The 19,134-nt window shown below is 39.5% G+C and overlaps 1 protein-coding gene across 2 annotated transcripts in view; it reads left to right on the top strand.

The window, feature by feature from the left end:
* PODXL (podocalyxin like) overlaps window positions 1–19,134 on the top strand; it is a 198,022-nt gene that overhangs the window by 139,309 nt on the left and 39,579 nt on the right. For both annotated transcript variants that reach the window (XM_069229310.1, XM_069229311.1), the window contains exon 5: window positions 2,396–2,470. In XM_069229310.1, coding sequence (XP_069085411.1) covers window positions 2,396–2,470 — 75 coding nt within the window. The remainder of the gene's footprint in view (window positions 1–2,395; window positions 2,471–19,134) is intronic.

Genomic DNA, 19,134 nt, shown 5'->3' with positions numbered 1-19,134 from the left:
GTCAGAGAAGGGAAACCGGCGGTCTCCCGCCGGTTTCCCGCTGCCCCCAAGGAATCCTCCAAGCCGGCGCAGCTTGCTGGGGATTCCGACTCCCCCTCCCGCCATCCAGTTCCTGGCGGTTCTCCCGCCGGGAACCGGATGGCGGGAGGGGGAGTCGCGGGGCCCCTGGGGGCCCCTGCAGTGCCCATGCCAATGGCATGGGCACTGCAGGGGCCCCCGTAAGAGGGCCCGCTTGTATTTCACTGTCTGCATAGCAGACAGTGAAATACGCGACGGGTGCAGTAGCACCCGTCGCACCTTCCCACTCCGCCGGCTCGATTACGAGCCGGCTTCATGGTGGGAAGGTCGTTTTCCCCTGGGCTGGCGGGCGGCCTTTCGGCGGCCGCCCGCCAGCCCAGGGGAAAACTTGGAATGCCGGCCGCGGTCTTCAGACCGCAGTGCGGTATTCCTGCGGCGCAACTTTGGCGGGCGGCCTCCGCCGCCCGTCAAAGTTGTAATGAGGGCCAGAGTCTCTTAGGGCACGTTTTTACAGATGTATCAGAAAGTCTAATGCATCTGTTGGCGCCAACCTAATGCACTGCTGGTCTAGCATTCATTTAATGCCTTCTCTGAACAGGCGTTAAATTATATGTTTGACACAGTAAAGTCGCAGAATGACACAGTGAAATGTTGTAAATTTCACTGCGTCAGTTCTGCTTGGCTTTTTGGCCAGGAACGTCTACCTTGCATATCATTGCCGGTAGCTGGTGCCCAGTGGTTAAAAGTGACGCTAGAGGCCTCTAGCGACACTTTGTTGACTTAGAGTTGTTTTTGAGCCGTCACAGCATTAAAAAAAGGATGTCTAAGTGGTGCAAGGGCCTTGTAAATAAGCCCCTGGGTTTTCTCTGCCAGGCCTGTTTTTATGTTCATGTTTAAGCACAAACTTTAGTGTCTTTAAATATTGGGTATTGTTTGGCCCTTTATGCGTGATCAAGGCAGTGGGGCTGAAACACATATGAGGGGCTGGAAGCACATTAATAAATAATTTTCTGGTTTATATCATCCTACTGCACGCAGTCGTTTGGATTTCTTTGTGCCGGGGACTGCTCCAGGCACTTTGTGACACCCCTGAGTGGCAGCAAGGCCTAAAGGGGACTGGGTATGCAATATATATATATATATTTATATACACACACAAATATATATATATATATCGAACAAAGTGGTCTAAGAGTTGCTGGGCGGCACACTCCACTGCCGGTGCCCAGTGACAGAGAGGACCAATCTCGAAAAGTATAAATAACCAAGAATTTTCACCGCACTCCACGAAGTCTCAATAATGTGTATTTATTTTAAGTAACAACCACCAAAATTAGAAAATCACTAATTTTAATTTTATGTGTAATATATGTAAACTACGATATCCATAAAGCATTGTGCATGATGTAGTGATATTGAGTATAGCAAAAGGGAAAAGGGACTTATTCACTTTGAACAAGACTCAATGGGGATTTGAAACACGTTGGTGGTTGTTACTTAAAATAAATACACATTATTGAGAAAGGTGGTTGTTACTTAAAATAAATACACATTATTGAGACTTTGTGGAGTGTGGTGAAAATTCTTGGTTATTTATACATATATATTTCTATCTGTAGTATTTTTTGCGTGGGGCCTCGTTATGAGTGCCTGAATGTGCGGGTGTTAATGCGTACCCCCAGAATTAGCAAAATCTTACGTTTCATTAACTCCTGGGGTCTGAATCATTAGTGATCCTTAGCCGAACTCTTAGAATTCCTGTAGAAATTAGGAATTATTGAGGGAAACCCTATTTTTACCGATCCCCCAGTAAATGTACATTTTGCCATGCTATTTCACTCGGAGGTCGGGCGTGTTTCCACAAATCTCACAATTCCAATGAGACTGATAACTGCTGTTACCAATGCCATCGGAATGAAAAGTAGCTGCTTAATTCAAGAACACTTTACTGTCTATAGAGTATACATTTTCTTTAGATAGTCCTGCCAATGGATATAGTATTGTCTATACTTATGGCACTGTGTGTAGATATTAAGATATTGCACCCTCTGTAAATATTGCATAATTCAAGGACAGCATGATATTCTGGAGAGATAGATACAGTACTGCTTATAACTGAAGGATATTGTACTGGCTGCAAATATTGTACTGCCTTTAAGAAGTAAGAGAACAGACTGCTTCCTACTTTATTTTAACAAGCTCATACTTCCATGTATCAAAAGTCAAAAGCAGGTCTGATATGAAAAGGAAGGAGGTCTTCCAGTGTGCACAGAGCGCTGTGCAGAATTGATCTGAGAGATGCCTCGCCGCCTGAGAGCCTGAAAGCCTGAAAGCAGTGCAATACTGACTTCCATTTATATTTATTTTTATTTTTCAGCTGACATGTTTCAACCAGGCTGTATTCAATAAGTCACTGATACTTGAGACGAAGGACCCAAAAACAACACTTTGCGTAAGTAGGAATTTAAACATTATTGTATAGTAAAGTTGTTCATGAAAGATGCATGGTAATCACCACTAGCACTGATAGTATGTCTTCAACCCATGGAAAATTTAGCCCCCCTTCCCACCCGCCTCAGGCATGCATACAAGCAGGACATGTCATATAGATTCTGCCAGTAGCATAATTTTATCAAAACCATAGGGCTAGCTGGAGTGACATCACAAGACCTTTGACTTGCAGGCATATCACAAGAAGTAACAGCACACAACATTTACCCTGATTACAGACCATTGCACCTTTTTAATTCTTCGTTGAAAACCTCAGGCTGCAGTGTCCTAATCAATAGTGATTAACAACAAGCACAAAGTGAAACCTGCAGAGAACAGCAGGCACAATTTATTTGAAAAGATCAACATTCAGGTTCCTTTATTTTATTTTAGTGAAGATATGGAGAGAAATGAGCCTAGTGGGCAGCGGGACTTTTTAAAATTAATAAGAAAATACAGTGAAAAGAGTAGGAGGTCATTGTAACTTGTCCGTAACAAAGAGCAGTGAGAACAAAAATCAATTTCGGCAGTAGGGTCTGGTAACCTTAGAACACAAACAAATAAAAGGGATAGCAATTATTGATTTGCATATAGGATTTGGAGAGTGAGGTCTGCTAATCCTAAAACCTCTTCTGAACGAAAGCAATCTGCTATCTTCAGAAAGATTGGTCCATGGTCTGGGCACCATGAATAATTGCAGGAGTTACTAAGCTTTCCGCATGTTTTGCAAGCAGCAGTATAAATGCACAAGATGCCAGCCCTGACTACCCAATGCCTAATTTGTACAACTCTAAGAGAGGTAAAGGCAGAAAAATGAGAAAGAAGGAAGAAGAGAGAGGGAGTAAACTGCTGCAGCGCCACGGAATCCAAGCTATTATTTACACTGAATAGTGGATTCTGCGCTAGAGGACGATGGATCGAAGCGACATAGGTTTGAGGGGATGTCATCAATGAGTAATGTGCGCATCAATAATAATCAACATAATCAATGAAATTAAACCTCAGTCAATAACGACACCTGCTTATTAAGAAGAATTATAAAATGTATTTCCCTGGATTAACAATGCTAATGTTACTAAAATAACTCTCCAACATAAATGGTAAGCACATAAGATTATTAACGGTTTATTGGAACGTCTTATATATCTCAATTTAATTAAGACAACCAAACAAATAATCTCCAAGAGAATTACACTTATTAATAATATCAAGACTGGTAATAATGGCAACACTCAAAAGATGTCAATGTAAGTCATGAGCATTTCAAGTTAATTCCCTCACTAACCACAAATTAGCATCAACATGTTGGGCTTCAGGTGAAAAGAATTTAGTAACACAAATTTAGGAAAACTATTTAACTCGGGTTAATAAAAAAATATTTATATGTAGCAATCAGATCATAACTTGCAGCTGGTACCAGGAAAGCAACAGAGACACATATAACATTACAATGACATACTTTACCCCAAAATTGATAGCAACAAGCAGTCTACTTCAACTAGGGGACACCATCAGTTATGTCTTCAGAAGAATTGGGCCTAACAACAGCTAAACTCACACTGCTACGGGAACCCCCGGAAACTGCAATCTCATATTGACTCTAATCATCTGAACTCTGGCCATCTGCGCTCTAGAGAATCCTACCTAAGTTCTTATACTAATTTCTAAAAAGCTTATGATTGGTCAGTCTATGGTGTGGTTAGTTTTCAGCCAATCAACAACTAAATTGATAACCGAAAATACGACAATACTACATCAACTAGACCATTTTCTTCAACAGTATCTTTCCTCTTCCATCTCAGCTGTAGCTCCGTTGTACCATCTCCGTCCAAACACCTCTCTTCAGGAAGAAACTTTTACAGTATCGACTTCACTTCCACCCTAGAGGAAAAATCATGTATTAGTAACATTCTGAAACAATAGAACATTCAACTTATGCAATGCTCAGTTAAAACATGACCTTGTAAGACATAATGCAGCAACCCACTAGGGGTAGCTGTGGACACATTTACTAAAGCTCCAAATGCACTTTTATGTAAGCATTGAGTTATGGAAAGTAACCACAATGTTTATTGAGAATTTTGCTCAGTTAGGAACAGAAAATGAACTGTGGCAACCATTTTCAAAAGCCACCCGTTTTACATGTTAATTCATCATACATTTAGTTACACCAAAAAAATTAATGAACATATTAGAAAATTCACACTCTCACAAAACCAAGACAAAGGAGGGATGAAAAACCTGCATCGGTGAGATAAACAGAGAAGTGCAGGGTGGTTGAGGAGAGAGGCATGAAGTGCAAACACAGACAGCCCGGGCATTCAGTAGTGACAGCTGAGGACTCCCAAAAAAACACTGGGCCCCTGTGCTTATATTTTCATACAAATTAAGCCCAGTAGATTACCCCATGAATGCCCCTTTAGACTACTCATTCACGGGCTATGATTACAGGTATTTTGATCTACTCAACATTCCAGTGTATGATAAAGCTATTGATATATATATATATATATATATATATATATATATATATATATATAAATATATATATATATATATATATATATATATATATATATATATATTCTTTCAATAAGGTGTTAATAAGGCTGTAGTTTCTTAAAGATTTTACACTTAACTCCAACGCGAGTTCCTTCTTTATGTGTGGCACAGTGGCATAAGGAATCCTGAGGGGGCTCCCCTGGAAACTACATTGAGGTGCCCTCGCCAACCCCCCGGACCCAGTCGGGAGCTCTCAGGCCAGGGCCCGTCGTCTGTGCGCAGTGCGGGCTGCGCTGGAGTGGCCCCTGAAAGCTCAGGCCCCTACGCACCGCAAGGACTGTGGGGGCTAATGTTACGCCACTGGTGTGGTACCAAATAAACTTGTGATCATTAACACTCCCTGTTACGTACCTTTATTATTTTCTGTAACATTATCAAAAGAACGAATTTTCAGGCTCCGTTTCATAAAAGCATTTATGAGTGCAAGAAGTAGAGGTACTGAAGTATTATTTTAAGTACCCTTACATGCCTTTGTGAATCTATCCCAAAACGTTAACACCCTCTAGTAAAAGTACAAAAATGTCACAGTCCTTTTTATTTAAACTAATTGTACATGGTCAGTCCAGTTCTAGATGTTATGGGTCCAATTCACAAAGGCATGTAGAAGTACATAAATGAGTACTACAGGAGTACTACCTTATATACTCCAAAATACCATTGTGGATAAGTCACCATGTTTTATCATTTGCCAGTAAAACACAAGATGCCTCCGAGCTGTGTTCCGCTAGGAAAAACTACCAACAAATATATAAATGGAGAAAAACAATTAGGCTTCTTCCGCTTCATAAAACTACTAATAATTAAACAAATGAAGAGGGAATGAAACATTGACTGGGGTCTCAGCTAATAACGCGCAGGCTAGAAGTCTTGATACAAACGTTTCTTATTTCAACAATATTCTTCATACTTAAAAACGATTCACTCCTGCCACCTGCTGGTCAAAGTAAAAACTTGCTTTAAACCTGACAAGTAATTGGAGGAATTGCTTGGAGCTATTTCGCCTACAGCTAATTCAACGGAGGTAAGCCATGAATGCAAGAGCTACTGGTTGAGAATCTTTACGATGAGTTTTCCGTTTAGTTTCCATTAACAGGCTGATGGAGAGAAAGCTAAGCAGTACGTCTGATGTATTTATTTTGCATTTTGTTTTTATAAAACACAGATCCGGCCGCAGAGGGCAATTGAGCACTGTACACCGTAATTTATTTTAAGAATAGGTCAATATGAAGGGTAAAACTCTTGAAAACTGTGCATTTTTAAGTATGGTATCCGAATGTTGTATGTATTCTAAGATGAGGTTTTTTTTTTTAGCTATGTGAAGTTAATTTCCTGTGTGTTACGCACAGGAGGTTTATAAATAGAATGTTATGTGTACAATGCTTGTTGTTTGTTTTGAAAAATGTATGTTTTTGTGCTTTGCATAAGACATTTATTCTTTATGTATTCTGCGTGTATGGATTGTATTCTCTACCTACGACGTGTGTTCTAACAATGTGTAATTTGAATGCAAAATGTGTTAAATAGCAGCTATGTGAGGGAGGCTTTTGATGTGTGCACTAAATCAGTGTTGTGTGTACATTTTACGTTTTGAGTATTACAGACCTTGCAGATTCGTCTGATAATTGTATGTCACTGCGAGGGTCGGGTGTTTGTAAGAATGCTTCAATGTCGTATGTATTTGAGGGATTTGCAGCCCCTTCCAGCCTTCCCCGCCAGGCGCACAGTTTCCTCAGTGGCTTGCCATTTAACCAATTCGGAATGGTCCAAACACCGCACCTGCTAACAGCTTACATTTTTGTGTCCACTCATTGTGGTACCACCTGTAATTGAGCTCCACTCGTAGAGAGGGATGTTAGTCAGTCAGTGATAAAATAGCTGCAGCGTCGTAACTTATAAGGCATCTCGTAGCTCTAATCTGAAGGATGTTTTTGTGACATACACCAGAATGTCATATTTTATGTAGCACCAGTACAAGATGAAACCCTGAGAAGATGCACCTCAGATTATGACTGTGAAGGCACTAAGACGCATTTGGCTTATGTGATCTCTCAATGGCAATTGCTACACTAGTATGTTAGCCAACATGTTTATGACATTTCATGAGCAGAGGTAGGCTATTGATCTAGCGAGGTCCGTCTCCCCTGTTTCCACATGCTCCGTTGCGACCTATGGTCTTAGCACAAGCCTCTAACTCTGTTTTCATGACTAAACGTTTAGCTAGGTTCTGCCAGTTGGTGGTTCTCGGCTCCTTACAAGTGAATGTAGGAAGGCCGTTGCTGAGAGTGATCTGGGAAATGGTGGTCCCTGCACGGACACCTGTTTGTGCAAGGTCTGCAATGTTGTAATGTTTATCACAGCCAGCTATAGTGGTAACAATTGCTCCCCATGTTAAATGTCACCAGCTCCAGATTATTTGCCAGGAGCTGGATTGTTTTTTTAACCTCCCCATTGTTTATATCCACCAAAGTAGTAGACATCTTCTAACATAAAGACATGGATTGTTGTTTTTTATTCACTTTAAATGTTAATATCCTTCACAAAAGCTAATATGTATGTCCACACCTACAAGCACACCAGAAGACACACCCGACTAATAAATGTAAACAAGCCACCTCCGCCTTCATCTAAACAGATTAAATTCACATAATGAACCTAGTCCTTGATACTCCATAAAACAACAGACCAAGTGCTTGTATGTCTGAATATCACTGACAAAAACATTGTCTGACATAAAGATCACATCTTAAATAAAGTTCACTAAAACCTTGTTCTATTGGGTGTAGATGTTTTATTCTTAACTTCCGTACGGCAACATTTTGGTAAACAATGTTTAGGACACAATATTTTTGTCAGATGCTATTTAGCCCACAATTGTCTGGAACCATTTCCTGTTGGTAGTTTCAGGTTAGTGAGAAAAGAAAAGTCTCTTTTAAGAAAGATAATAAGGAATCAGGTGAAGAAACCCTACATCTTTGATGCAAGTGGTAATTACCATATCGAAACGTCAAGAGCTTACTGTGATAAGAGTTAAATAAAGATATCCATAAATAAATTATTGTTAGGAAAGAATTTGGAGTGATACAAACATGCAGGAGGAACCTAAATATGGTCTTTTTGACCAATTAAAGTCCATCTGTAAAGACATTTTGGTAGATCTTTCACTGAACCTAATGCATTGCTGGTGCTCTTGCAAATAAATAGTGATATTAAGCTGGAGTTACCAATCTAAACACAGAATTTATGCAGTGATGGAGGGCCCACCACAAAGATGGATTCCGCAACCTAACCACAGCCTTTATGTAGTTATTGACAGTGGCAGCTGCCACTGAACAGCGGTGGTGGGGCAGAACAGGGCACAAAGGGGAGAGAGTGTTTAAAAAAATAAATACACTCACCTTCGAGGGGAGACACATTAGTCTCCCTTCCGTCCTCTTCCTCTTCCCGACTGCACACGCTTCTGACAGCAGTGTTGTGATTCGTCTGAGTGGCCTGCTTTGCCACTCAGACTGGGAGTGGGAGCCTGTGCATGTGCACAGTGTGCGTTTCTTTATGGCTTGCCCAACACGGCCGGCCAAACAGACATGTGCACTTTGGGGCATATTTATACTGTGTTTGCGCTGGATTTGCGTCAATTTTTTTGCGTAAATCTGGCGCAAACTTAACTCCATATTTATACTTTGACGCTAGACGTGTCTTTTGGAGTTAATGACATTTTTTGCCTGTGGAAAACGACCTTGCTTCAATGAGATGCCTGGGCAAAAAATGACTCGAAGGCCTTTGAGCCTTAGCTATCCTCCTGTGCAAAAATCAAATCACGCAAGGGAGGAAGAGGGCCTTAAATAATGGCGCTAAGCCTATTTAGCACCATTATTTAACGCCTGGGTCACAGCAGGTTTTAGGGGACCTGTGGGCCATTTTCCATGGTCACAGACCATGGAAATATCCCACAGGTGCCCTTCCCTGCATCCAGGGAAACCCCCACCCACACCTGGAGGACACCTAAGGATGGGGGGACCCATCCCAGGTAAGCCCAGGTAAGATTTTTTTTTTTAAAGTGCCATAAAGGGGCCTAACTCGGGCCCCCCTACATGGCAGTGGGCCCAATGGCCATGCCCAGTGGGACATAAGTTCCCTGAGCATGACCATTGGGCAGGGAGACTTGACTCCTGTGTTTGCTAAGACAGGAGTCATGTCCATGGGGGTTGTGCATCAAAAAATGACGCTAGTCAGGTTAGAGTCATTTTTCTGACTCTAACCTGACTAGCGCCATTCTTTGACGCACAACCTCCTGTTTCCCCTACGCCTCTCCCGCCCGGTTAGCATAATTTATTTTGACACTAATCGGGCCTTACCGCAGGCTAGCGTCATTCCTTAAATATGATGCCCGGCTGGCGCCCAGGCATGGTGCTAGCTGGCGGTAAACATTTTGACGCAAACCTGCACTAATGCAGGTTTGCGTCAAAAAGTATAAATCAGGGCCTTTATCTGCACATAGCATTCCTTTGACCCCCACTCTCCAGCCCAGCTCCGCCCCATCCTAAAAGGAAAAATAAAATGATAATAACATAATATACATTATCATTTTATTTTTCCTTTTTGGAAAAACCAGTAGGGCGACACTCCTCCGGCTTAGCAGGGGAGCAGCAGCTGGTTATTGATGGAATTTTACCTTTTCAAGGCTAATCCCTTTTGTCTTTTTTCCACTATTGAGCTTTCAAGGTTATTGTCCAGTTCAATGCTAACGGGATATGGAGGAGCTGTTCTCTCTTTACCTTCCTGGTGCAAGAAAAATAGAATTGCAAGTTTATCCCCCAAATGTACCAGTGTCACAACTTTAGATCAATATTGATTCAGCAAGGGATGGTATAATCTTTCAAAACCTAAACCAAGTGACTAATACATCTCATAAATATGTGTACATAAAAATCTGATGTTGTTTATGAAAATGTTACTGCTGAAATTATGTTATTGAGTTAGATCCTTTAAGACTTTTTTTTAATTTTAACCTTGCACTTGACCTTTTTCTAAACAGACAACTAAATGATAGACACAGCTCCATCAACTCAGAGTACCATTAAACACTAACTTAAACTACTAAACTCAATGACAACTGAAGGCTTTAAGGAGAAAAATGTTTTGATGATTCATAAATCACATAGTATAATTCTTTATTGGTTCCCCAAAAAGTTCCCAGATTCTCAAAGATCTTAATGGCAGATACCAAATCTGAACAAATCGGCATATCAGATCATGCTTTTTCTCATTCAGCTGAGCAAAGGAGACCTATGAGCTAAGCAGAATTTCCTCCCTCTTTCAGAGGTTCCAGTGACACTGTGAGCTATGACAGGAGGCAGAGGGAGACACTCCTGTATGCTTGCTGCAAAGGGTCTGCCTTTTGTTTTCCCCTAACAATCAATATATATTTTGGAGTGACAGGGAAAAGAGAGAGGCCGAGTTTGTGGATTAAGACATTGTAATGTGGACAGCAGCAGTGCCTGGACCAGCTTTTATATATCACTGCAGCTCCATTGTTGTCAATTGAGCTCTCAGCATTCCAGTTCACTTGGATAACCCCCTTAAAGATTTTAATTTGAATATGGGATTCGAAGTGCAGATGTGACATTTTTTATATAAGTACTGTTAGGTGTTTTTTTTATCTAACTAAAGAAATAGTTGATACCACCTCCCGTTTTTATAGACAATTTTAATTAATGCAGTTATTGGGGTTCAGCATGGTATTATTTTGATTAGTTCCTTTCCTCAATAATGGAGTTCACATTGTAAATTCTTAATCCAAATGGCGGTATTACTTCTAAAATAAACAATAAGTTCAATTAAAATTACATTGATCTTTAAAAACAGGAAGTTAATTTCAGCAAAAGGACTCTGAAAAAGAGTTGGTCTATGCTTTATATTGGTTGACTATATATGTCCCCTTGTCAATAGTATGTGGATCCTTCAGGATTTCCTGCCAAATTAGGACTCTGTTTAAATCTAATAGCTATACCCACCTTTATGTTGATACTATGAATAAGAAGAATGTTTAATCGTTAGTAGAACCTTTACTTTTCAATTATATTATTTGATTCTTTGGTAGGTGTGTCTCTAAGTTTACAGCAAATTTTATTTCCAATAATGAAATATTAACATAAAATGATCGACCAAACCACCTCCATTGAAACATTTTTTATTTTGCTTTTTAAAATAAACCATTTACAGCCAACAAAAATATGACAATTTAATTTCTGTGCATTCCTGGTGACTTGGCTTTGTTACACTTGGTTTTGCAACCTCAGTATTGCAATACCATAAACACTATTTAAATCATATTTAAACAGATTACCACTTTTAGCTATTTTTATGTTAACTTTGTTTTCATCAAATCAATGAATTGCTTCTACTGTAATAACTTTTTTGTATTACTATCCTGAGGCAATTTATAGTTTTCTTAATTATTTAGTATTGTGATTATTATTTTGTTCTATAAGTATCGATTTTTAAATACATTTTTCAATTTTCTATTTCTGTTTTGTCTTACAATAATCTTAAAAATGCAGCTTAAAGACACATGCTCAATTGCAGTTATAACATAAGTTATGCACATTACTGTATAATGCAAGGAAACGTGATTTAGCTACATAAAAAGCATTTTGCATAATTTAAAAAACTTTATCTATTTGTGACATCACTATCCAACTATGATAAAAACACGCCATTTCAAAGCTCCCCTTCTTTTGAAGTTTATTTCCCTCAAAGATCAGTCCTAAGCCAATAAGGAGGCATTTATTGAAAATGTGTATGCATTTCAAGAACACAGGAAACTATCTACATGCTACCACACATTCCAGAGAACAAATTATGCTCTGATAGTTATAAGAAACTGCTTAAATATGTGATTGTAACAAATTACAACTTATTTTGTTTACTTTCTAACCTCTTGCTTTTCAGCATATGCTCAAACATTCCTTTCCCTCAACCAGCATTCTATAAGCCTTTGAACATCCAGTCGGTGTTCCCCTATTCAAAAGGTCCAGTGCAGATTTTTGGAATTCTTTAGAATTTCAGCCTCTATTGCTGCTGCCTCATAAGGCTACAATTCGTAGATAGAAACCCTAATATCCAAATGTTAAGTCTACTGTAATCTTTCACCAACCTGGAGCATGCTCAGTCTGGATTCCATCTACTTCATGGATGGCACCATTTTCAGTAACACTGCTGGATCAAGAAAGCACATTGTCTTGACCTTTTTTAATCTCTGTACGGTCTATAATACTGTAGACCACCAGCCATGATTAAAAATACTATAAGACATAAGCACCAGACAGCACAACCTTGACTGGTTTACAACTTTCCTTAGAGACAGACATAGGGCAGTTTCAATCCTCCCCCAGGTCAGCCTTCTCTTCTCTTTCATATGCGCTATCACTAGTTTCTTCGCTGATCATCACATTATTGAATATTTTCACTGCTCCTCTTGCACCTCTAATCAGATCACTTTGACTGTTTTTGTATCTGCACAGACAAGACAAAACTCGTGGTTAGATTTAATGCCTATCGGTCTTCAGCGTAATATTGATGCGTTGTCTGAATATTCTGAAGAAAACTTTTTTCTAAAATTAAAATAGTACCACTCAGAGAGAGGAAATAGTATTGTCCCATAAATGGAGACTAGGGGTTAGACCAGTCGAAGTGGTTGAAACATATAATTACTTAGGGAGGGTGTTCTTGGAGACTCTAGAATGTAGTTCTCATTTTTCCCCACATAGGGCTTAAGGCTACTTCCCACTTAAGTTAAGTGCACTAAAAAGATTTTACTCCACCTATGGTAAGAGACATTTTAAAGTCTGTCTTGATATTTACCAGATTAAAATACCTCCTATCCTCTTGTATCTCTTGTATGCTCTTGAATATATCTCCATTGGCAAATGGACAGTTTTAAATATAATTGAAGGTAGGCGTCTTTCCAAGATTACATCCCTGAGACAAGCCACCCCTATACAGGCATTACGCCTTGAGTATTCTTTGCCTACTGCATATTCTAGATCTCTGGCAAATGTCATTAGGTGGGCATATAATCTCTTGCATGCGACTGGAGGCTCTTTGAGAGCATTTTTGAGGGATGAAACCTTTCAAGGGAATAGAAGGGTATATACATTTAATAGTAATCTCGAGATTGCACTAGAAAAATGTCAATGTTCTATCGCCTACTTGAAATCATGGACACTGGCACATTTAATGTTGTTTTTGAGAAACTTGATACCCAGACTGAGTTTTACTCAGGACACTGTGCATTGCTCCCAGTTGGTGATGTATAGGTCCCTTGTAGATACATTTGTATAACAAAGTTCTCAAAAGTATCTGGGGTTTGTACTAGACCATAGCATTCAGCGGTGTATAACTATGTTGCGCTTGGGCTTGCTACCATTAAATAGTGTCACAAGTCACTGGAAGAACTCTAGTGACAAGGCAGGAATATGTAATCTCTGTCGGGGAGTTATTCAAGATGTTCAACATGTTTTATATACCTCTCCCGGTAGGAAAGTGGGAGTGGCTAGGAACCATTTTATAAAACTTTTGTGTTTTAAATATGGCGTGATTAAAATTAAGGACCTGATTGCTTTAGCAGAGTCTCCTCCGGATGAATTTGCGTGTAATTTACTGTATACATTTTTTAAACGTTTTTACCTTTATATTAACAATAGGCATCAGCAGAGATGGTTATGTCTTTTACTTTTTTCTTCAGGTGATATTTTACTGCATTTTGTACTGTTGGCCTCTGTTGAGATCGAAATCAATAAAAATAAAATTTGAATTTGAGATTTAATGTCACTGATCCTTGCATTTCCATTCTTCCATGTCGATTATTTCATCTTAAGTGAATACAAATGTATTGACATTAAACTCTGATAATAACAAGGATTTTTCTGTGGGCAGCCTCCTGTTTGGGATTCCGCATCATTGCTGCCCACCTTGTGCCCTACTCCAACTCTTGTGGCCAGGGTTAGAACCTCAAGAACATAGATGAGACCAAGGATTGTGAGCATTGTAAGGACAAGCCTAGAAATAAATATACTTCTTAAAAACAAAAGAAATCAGATTACTGACAAGTGAAAATGTCTACAAATCACACATTCCACTCAAATTACAATCAGCCAAACCAGTTCTCCAAAATAGTGAGTAACAGTCCAAGGAGAGAGCGAAATTAACAATGTGAAAATAACTACTCATCAAAACGGGCAACCCAATGAATATACGGTTGAAGAAAGGGAGTTTTAGGTTTAAAATATAAATAATTGAAGATGGTTCTGATATAGCATGGCCTAACATTAAACAAAAAAAAATAGTCTACACCAGTCAATGACTTGGACTAAGTGTGTTGTTTTGGGGCATTTCAGAGTCAATAACCTAAATGATCCATCTAAAAATCTTCAATTTAGAACCGAAATAACCCTCCTGGATCCCTAGGGCACAACATATTTTAAAGAATGGCCAAGAGTTCAAGGGTAGTCAATTAATACAACATAGACTTTTCCAAATAAACTCCTGTGTATCAGCAACCAGACAGGCTGCAGTAGCGAGCACTACCTCCACTGGTGGGGTTAAAAGACACGCGTCATAGGTTTAATCTTTCAGAATCCACACCAGAGGTAAGTCGGTATCTGCTTCTGAGGAATGTGCAGCAATTTACATACCAAAGGAACCCCTGATGGAAGGGCAAATGAATTGGTATAACAGCTTAATAATACAAGTAAAATAATCTTGTTGCATGGGCACTTAACAGCAGTATAATTATAATGGAATGATACACGCTCCAAAACGGGCCTCAACTAAACAGACGTTTTATTCATGTAGTGTGTTGTTATTTGTCTACACCTTGGAAGTTCATAAAAGAATAATCTATTTGTGTTGTCAGGGGCACAGGCCTTTATGCCCTTTAAAGCTTCTCTGTTTGCTGGATACCTGGCCCCAATTTGGCCTCCTTGTCTGTCAGATGGATACATGAAGAAGAGTCCCACCCCAAACCTCTGTGTATGATATTAACTGCTATGTTTTGCACACGTTTACGTTAAAAGAGGAGGTTTTACAGTAACAGATCAAAACGCACTATTAGCCAATGTTATTAATATCAAAACCTATTAACCCACTTCTGCCGCCCTCAACAATCTGAGCCAGTTTCCTCAAGATTTGAAATTTTGATGCCTAAGTTGACCATAGTTTCTGTGGTAGGTATATCAACCAACGGGCAGGCTTATCAGTGAAAGCTGTAAATTTACACAAGTAGGAGTACTCATAGATAAACAAATAGGAGTACTCATAGATTAACAAAAAGTGGACAGGAAAAGGGATGAATACCCTGTTTTTCCTATGGAAGCCCTGGCAATGCCCATGCTATCTGCTGTTTCATGTGTTCTAAAGGCAGAAGACTGTAGTAAGCAGAACTCCAAGAGGCCAGCTTACTTTCTTTGGTTTAACCTCCTTAGTTTTGCGATTCCCTCAGCAGTAAATAGCGAGATGTTGAGTGGCCAAGGATTGGAAAAGGGAACAACCCTTTGAAATCATCAAGGAAGCAAAGGATGTGTGGTCTCAATACGCCAACCTCTGCCTTTTTTGTGAATTGGCGTCCAAGGGATTTCTAGGTTTGGAGCAAATTGCTGACTTTGGTGGAATTTTTAAATAGTTCCTAGAGTAGGCACGAAAACTTGTGGTACTCATATAGTCCCTTCAGAATATGTATATGTAAAATGTCCTCATGTAGAATTGGTATCAGGTTTAGAGTTTTGGAATTGTAAACTGAATGCTAATGTGTACTTGTACACTTTATTTATTTATGTTTTTTTGCTTATCGTGTGATAGCTTATCCCAAGGAGAAACTACTTCCTCTCAACATTCTATGAACTTTAGGGGTGTTTTCGCCTCACCTCTACACTGAATACCCTCTTACACCGGCTCCTGACAGAAGGAGCCTTACGTGTGATTTGAGCTGGCAAAATGACCTGCACGTCAGTAGTGAATACAAATAAACACACGTTTGTCGGTGTTGGTCACCCTTCAGCCCAGTGCGCTGTTATTAATCATACAGTGTTCGACCGCAGATCAAGCCATGCCTGTGACCTCATTTGCTCAGTTCCTGAGTCACGCCTGCCTTTCCTTTCCGCTGCATAGTTCGAAGTGTTTTTAGGGGCTTGTTGATGTCAGCGGAGCAAGTGACCTCACTGGGGGATGTTAGTTTTAGATTGGAACCAATGTGGGAACGAGATTAGGCCCATCCTTCAACTCGAGCTGTAAACGTAAATCCTTGCCAAGGAATGTGAATGTCGCTGGCTGATTTTTTAGGTTAGTTTTGCGCGCACGACGGGGAAGTGACATTGGTTCACACAGTATTACACTAGCACATTTTTTGAGGCCCTTGCGACAGGAGCCAGCTTCAAAAGAATTTTCGCTTATTCGACTACATTTCTCGTACGAAAATGTTATGTGGTGGCACTTTTCACTGGAGATTTATTTGTGCGGCACAAGTTGAGACCTAAGGCTGCTAAAACCCTGAGTTAATTGCGATGCCACTGGGGCCACCTACTCTTTGGCACGCAGGTTAAACACTTTCAATGCGCCAACCTGTTTACTTGCCCAGATTTGTAATTAGAATTTTGTTGCTTTTTCCTCTGCTCATGTTTTCGACAGTAGCAGCTGGTGTAGAGCGAGGGTCGGATGTTTGGCCTGCTGTGGGGATGTGAGTCATAGGCATGTACAGTATACAAAGCAGCAGATCTATCTCTCACTTTGATGTGAATGGGAACACCCGTGAGTCACTCCAGAACAGATGAGATTGAAGGAATGAGGCTCCAGGTGAATCACCACTAACTTAAGGGCAGGTGCAAAACATGGCTGCAAACCACAGCCTTAAGAATGTCCACTCTTATGAGATTCAAGAAACTTTAACCTTCACCAGACCTAGACAATGCAGCGCATTAGCAATCAGTGGTTAGCGACAGGCAAACAATAGTGCTAAATAGTCCAGAAAAAGAAATAGTGTATTTAAATGTAAAAGAGCAGTAGTCAAACCTCACCTCTACTACACTCAGTGCTAAAGCTACAAGCATAATTGTATTGTCACCGTCTGTCTTTTTCTGTCACATGCATGTGGCTCATTTTACTGGGTTATGTTCTTAAGATTTACTAAAATAAAATAGAACACAACTGTAAAGTTTTGGCCCTTAAAATTATTTTTTTAGCATTCATCAGGGCTCCTAATGCAGTTTGGCTGTGTTAATCTAACTTTATATATAGTTGGATATGTACTGAATGATTCTCCACTGTGTGGGAAACCATCTCAGTTAGTCCCAAACTTGAATATCAGTAATACATGCATTCCAATTATAATTTCAAATGGTTGGTAATTTGCATATTAAATGACTTGCATTTAGGATGTAAAGGGATTTTATTAGATGAGTAGGTAAATCCTAAAATGATGTCAAAACAGGTGCAAGAAAAGCACTTTGGTACTGTAGAATGAAAGAGCTCACTTGCTGTCCATACTTAATTCAGTTCACAATTTCACCCCTTCAGAATAAATCATTCACTGTTTTCGTTCAGCCAACATATGTTTCGCTTCACTGTGTCATGCCTGTCAGCTTTCTGAAAGCTCAAGTGTGTTTTCTTGTCAGCTTTCTAAATGATCTGATTGCCAAACATAAACAAAAAGGAAATCAAGATCTGTTCAGTCACTCTACCCATTGCCAGTTCCTTTGGTAAACTGTGGTTGGACCAATCATGCGTGCTACTGACTTTGGTGTAGAGACAGGCTATCCACATTTTAAATCATTACAATTAAATATGGATGCCATTAGTATTTATTCACCGCTTGTTACTCATGTTTCTGATCATTTAAGGTTTGTTGCACATGGCAATACATTTTGTAGTGCGCCTCTAGACTCGTTTCTCTATCAGCGATACCTTTGCATTGTATTCTAAAAAATGTTGAGCTGGATACTCTGCAACAGTCTGGGTCCCACGGTATTATAATATATTTCTAATAAGTATAGTTGAGTCCAGTTTCTTATAATGTGTTATCAAACGTTAATCAAAAACTCTTAATTAACATCCCTTTGGCTCATCGTTCATTGCTGACCATTCACTTTTGTTTCTTCCAGGACTCATGTTTAAATTCTCACTACTATCCATGGATATTAATGCATTTCCATTAAAAGCCCCAACGCATTTCAAGCCCCAGCTCTTCACTAGGGTCCTACTCATGGTAGCAGTTCATCTTCTCCCTTTGATGGGCTCGTCATTTATTATTCTAAACCTATGATATACTGCATTTGTGTGAGCTGAGGTCAGTTAAAATGCAATGTACAGAGGATAATTTTGGGCAAATGTGATACCCCCTTGTCATTGGGGTCACAACGACAAAAGGATGTATTTCCATGTGAAGTAAGGTGCTTTCACAAGGATGTATAGTGCACACCATAGTCAATGTCTGAGAATCATAACTACCATGCATTTAATTTTGTCATATACAGTTGTGGTCAATATATGTTTTCAACTAACCATTGCCAGGAAAATCACACTTACATCCTCTGATGCCATCATGTCAAAAATGGAGTATAGTATCATTCCAAAGTTACCTTCTGTATGCTAGACATGAGTAGACAACACGGATCTTAAAATCTCCCTTTGTTTAATGATATCAAGTTGGGTTTTGAGTCCTAATGAGGCATCTTTATCAGATGGACACTTTAAGGCATGTAGTTACTTTAATTTCTTTTTATTTATATAAATACAGTTTATTAAAACTAAAAAATCACAGAATAGCACCAAGATAAGGAAAAGCACACTACATGTGTCCATGCACGTCCTGCAAATTCCTCAATTACTAAACAATAATGCTGTATATAGGCTAAAGTTCCCTCATTGTACATTATGAGTCTATTGCAAGTCACCAAGGAGTGTTGTGACCATATGGAGGAACAAGGATGAAAGTCAAATTCCTTCATTGGTCATTGAACACAGAGATTACTTGTGCTATTCTTTTAGTGCATGGTAGGGGTATTTCATTCCTTAGAT

This window comes from Pleurodeles waltl, chromosome 4_1 (genome assembly GCF_031143425.1).
Source record: "Pleurodeles waltl isolate 20211129_DDA chromosome 4_1, aPleWal1.hap1.20221129, whole genome shotgun sequence".
In the NCBI taxonomy this organism is placed as follows: domain Eukaryota; kingdom Metazoa; phylum Chordata; class Amphibia; order Caudata; family Salamandridae; genus Pleurodeles; species Pleurodeles waltl.
The sequence above is the reverse complement of the archived record's forward strand: the minus strand, read 5'-3'. Positions and strand labels throughout refer to the sequence as shown.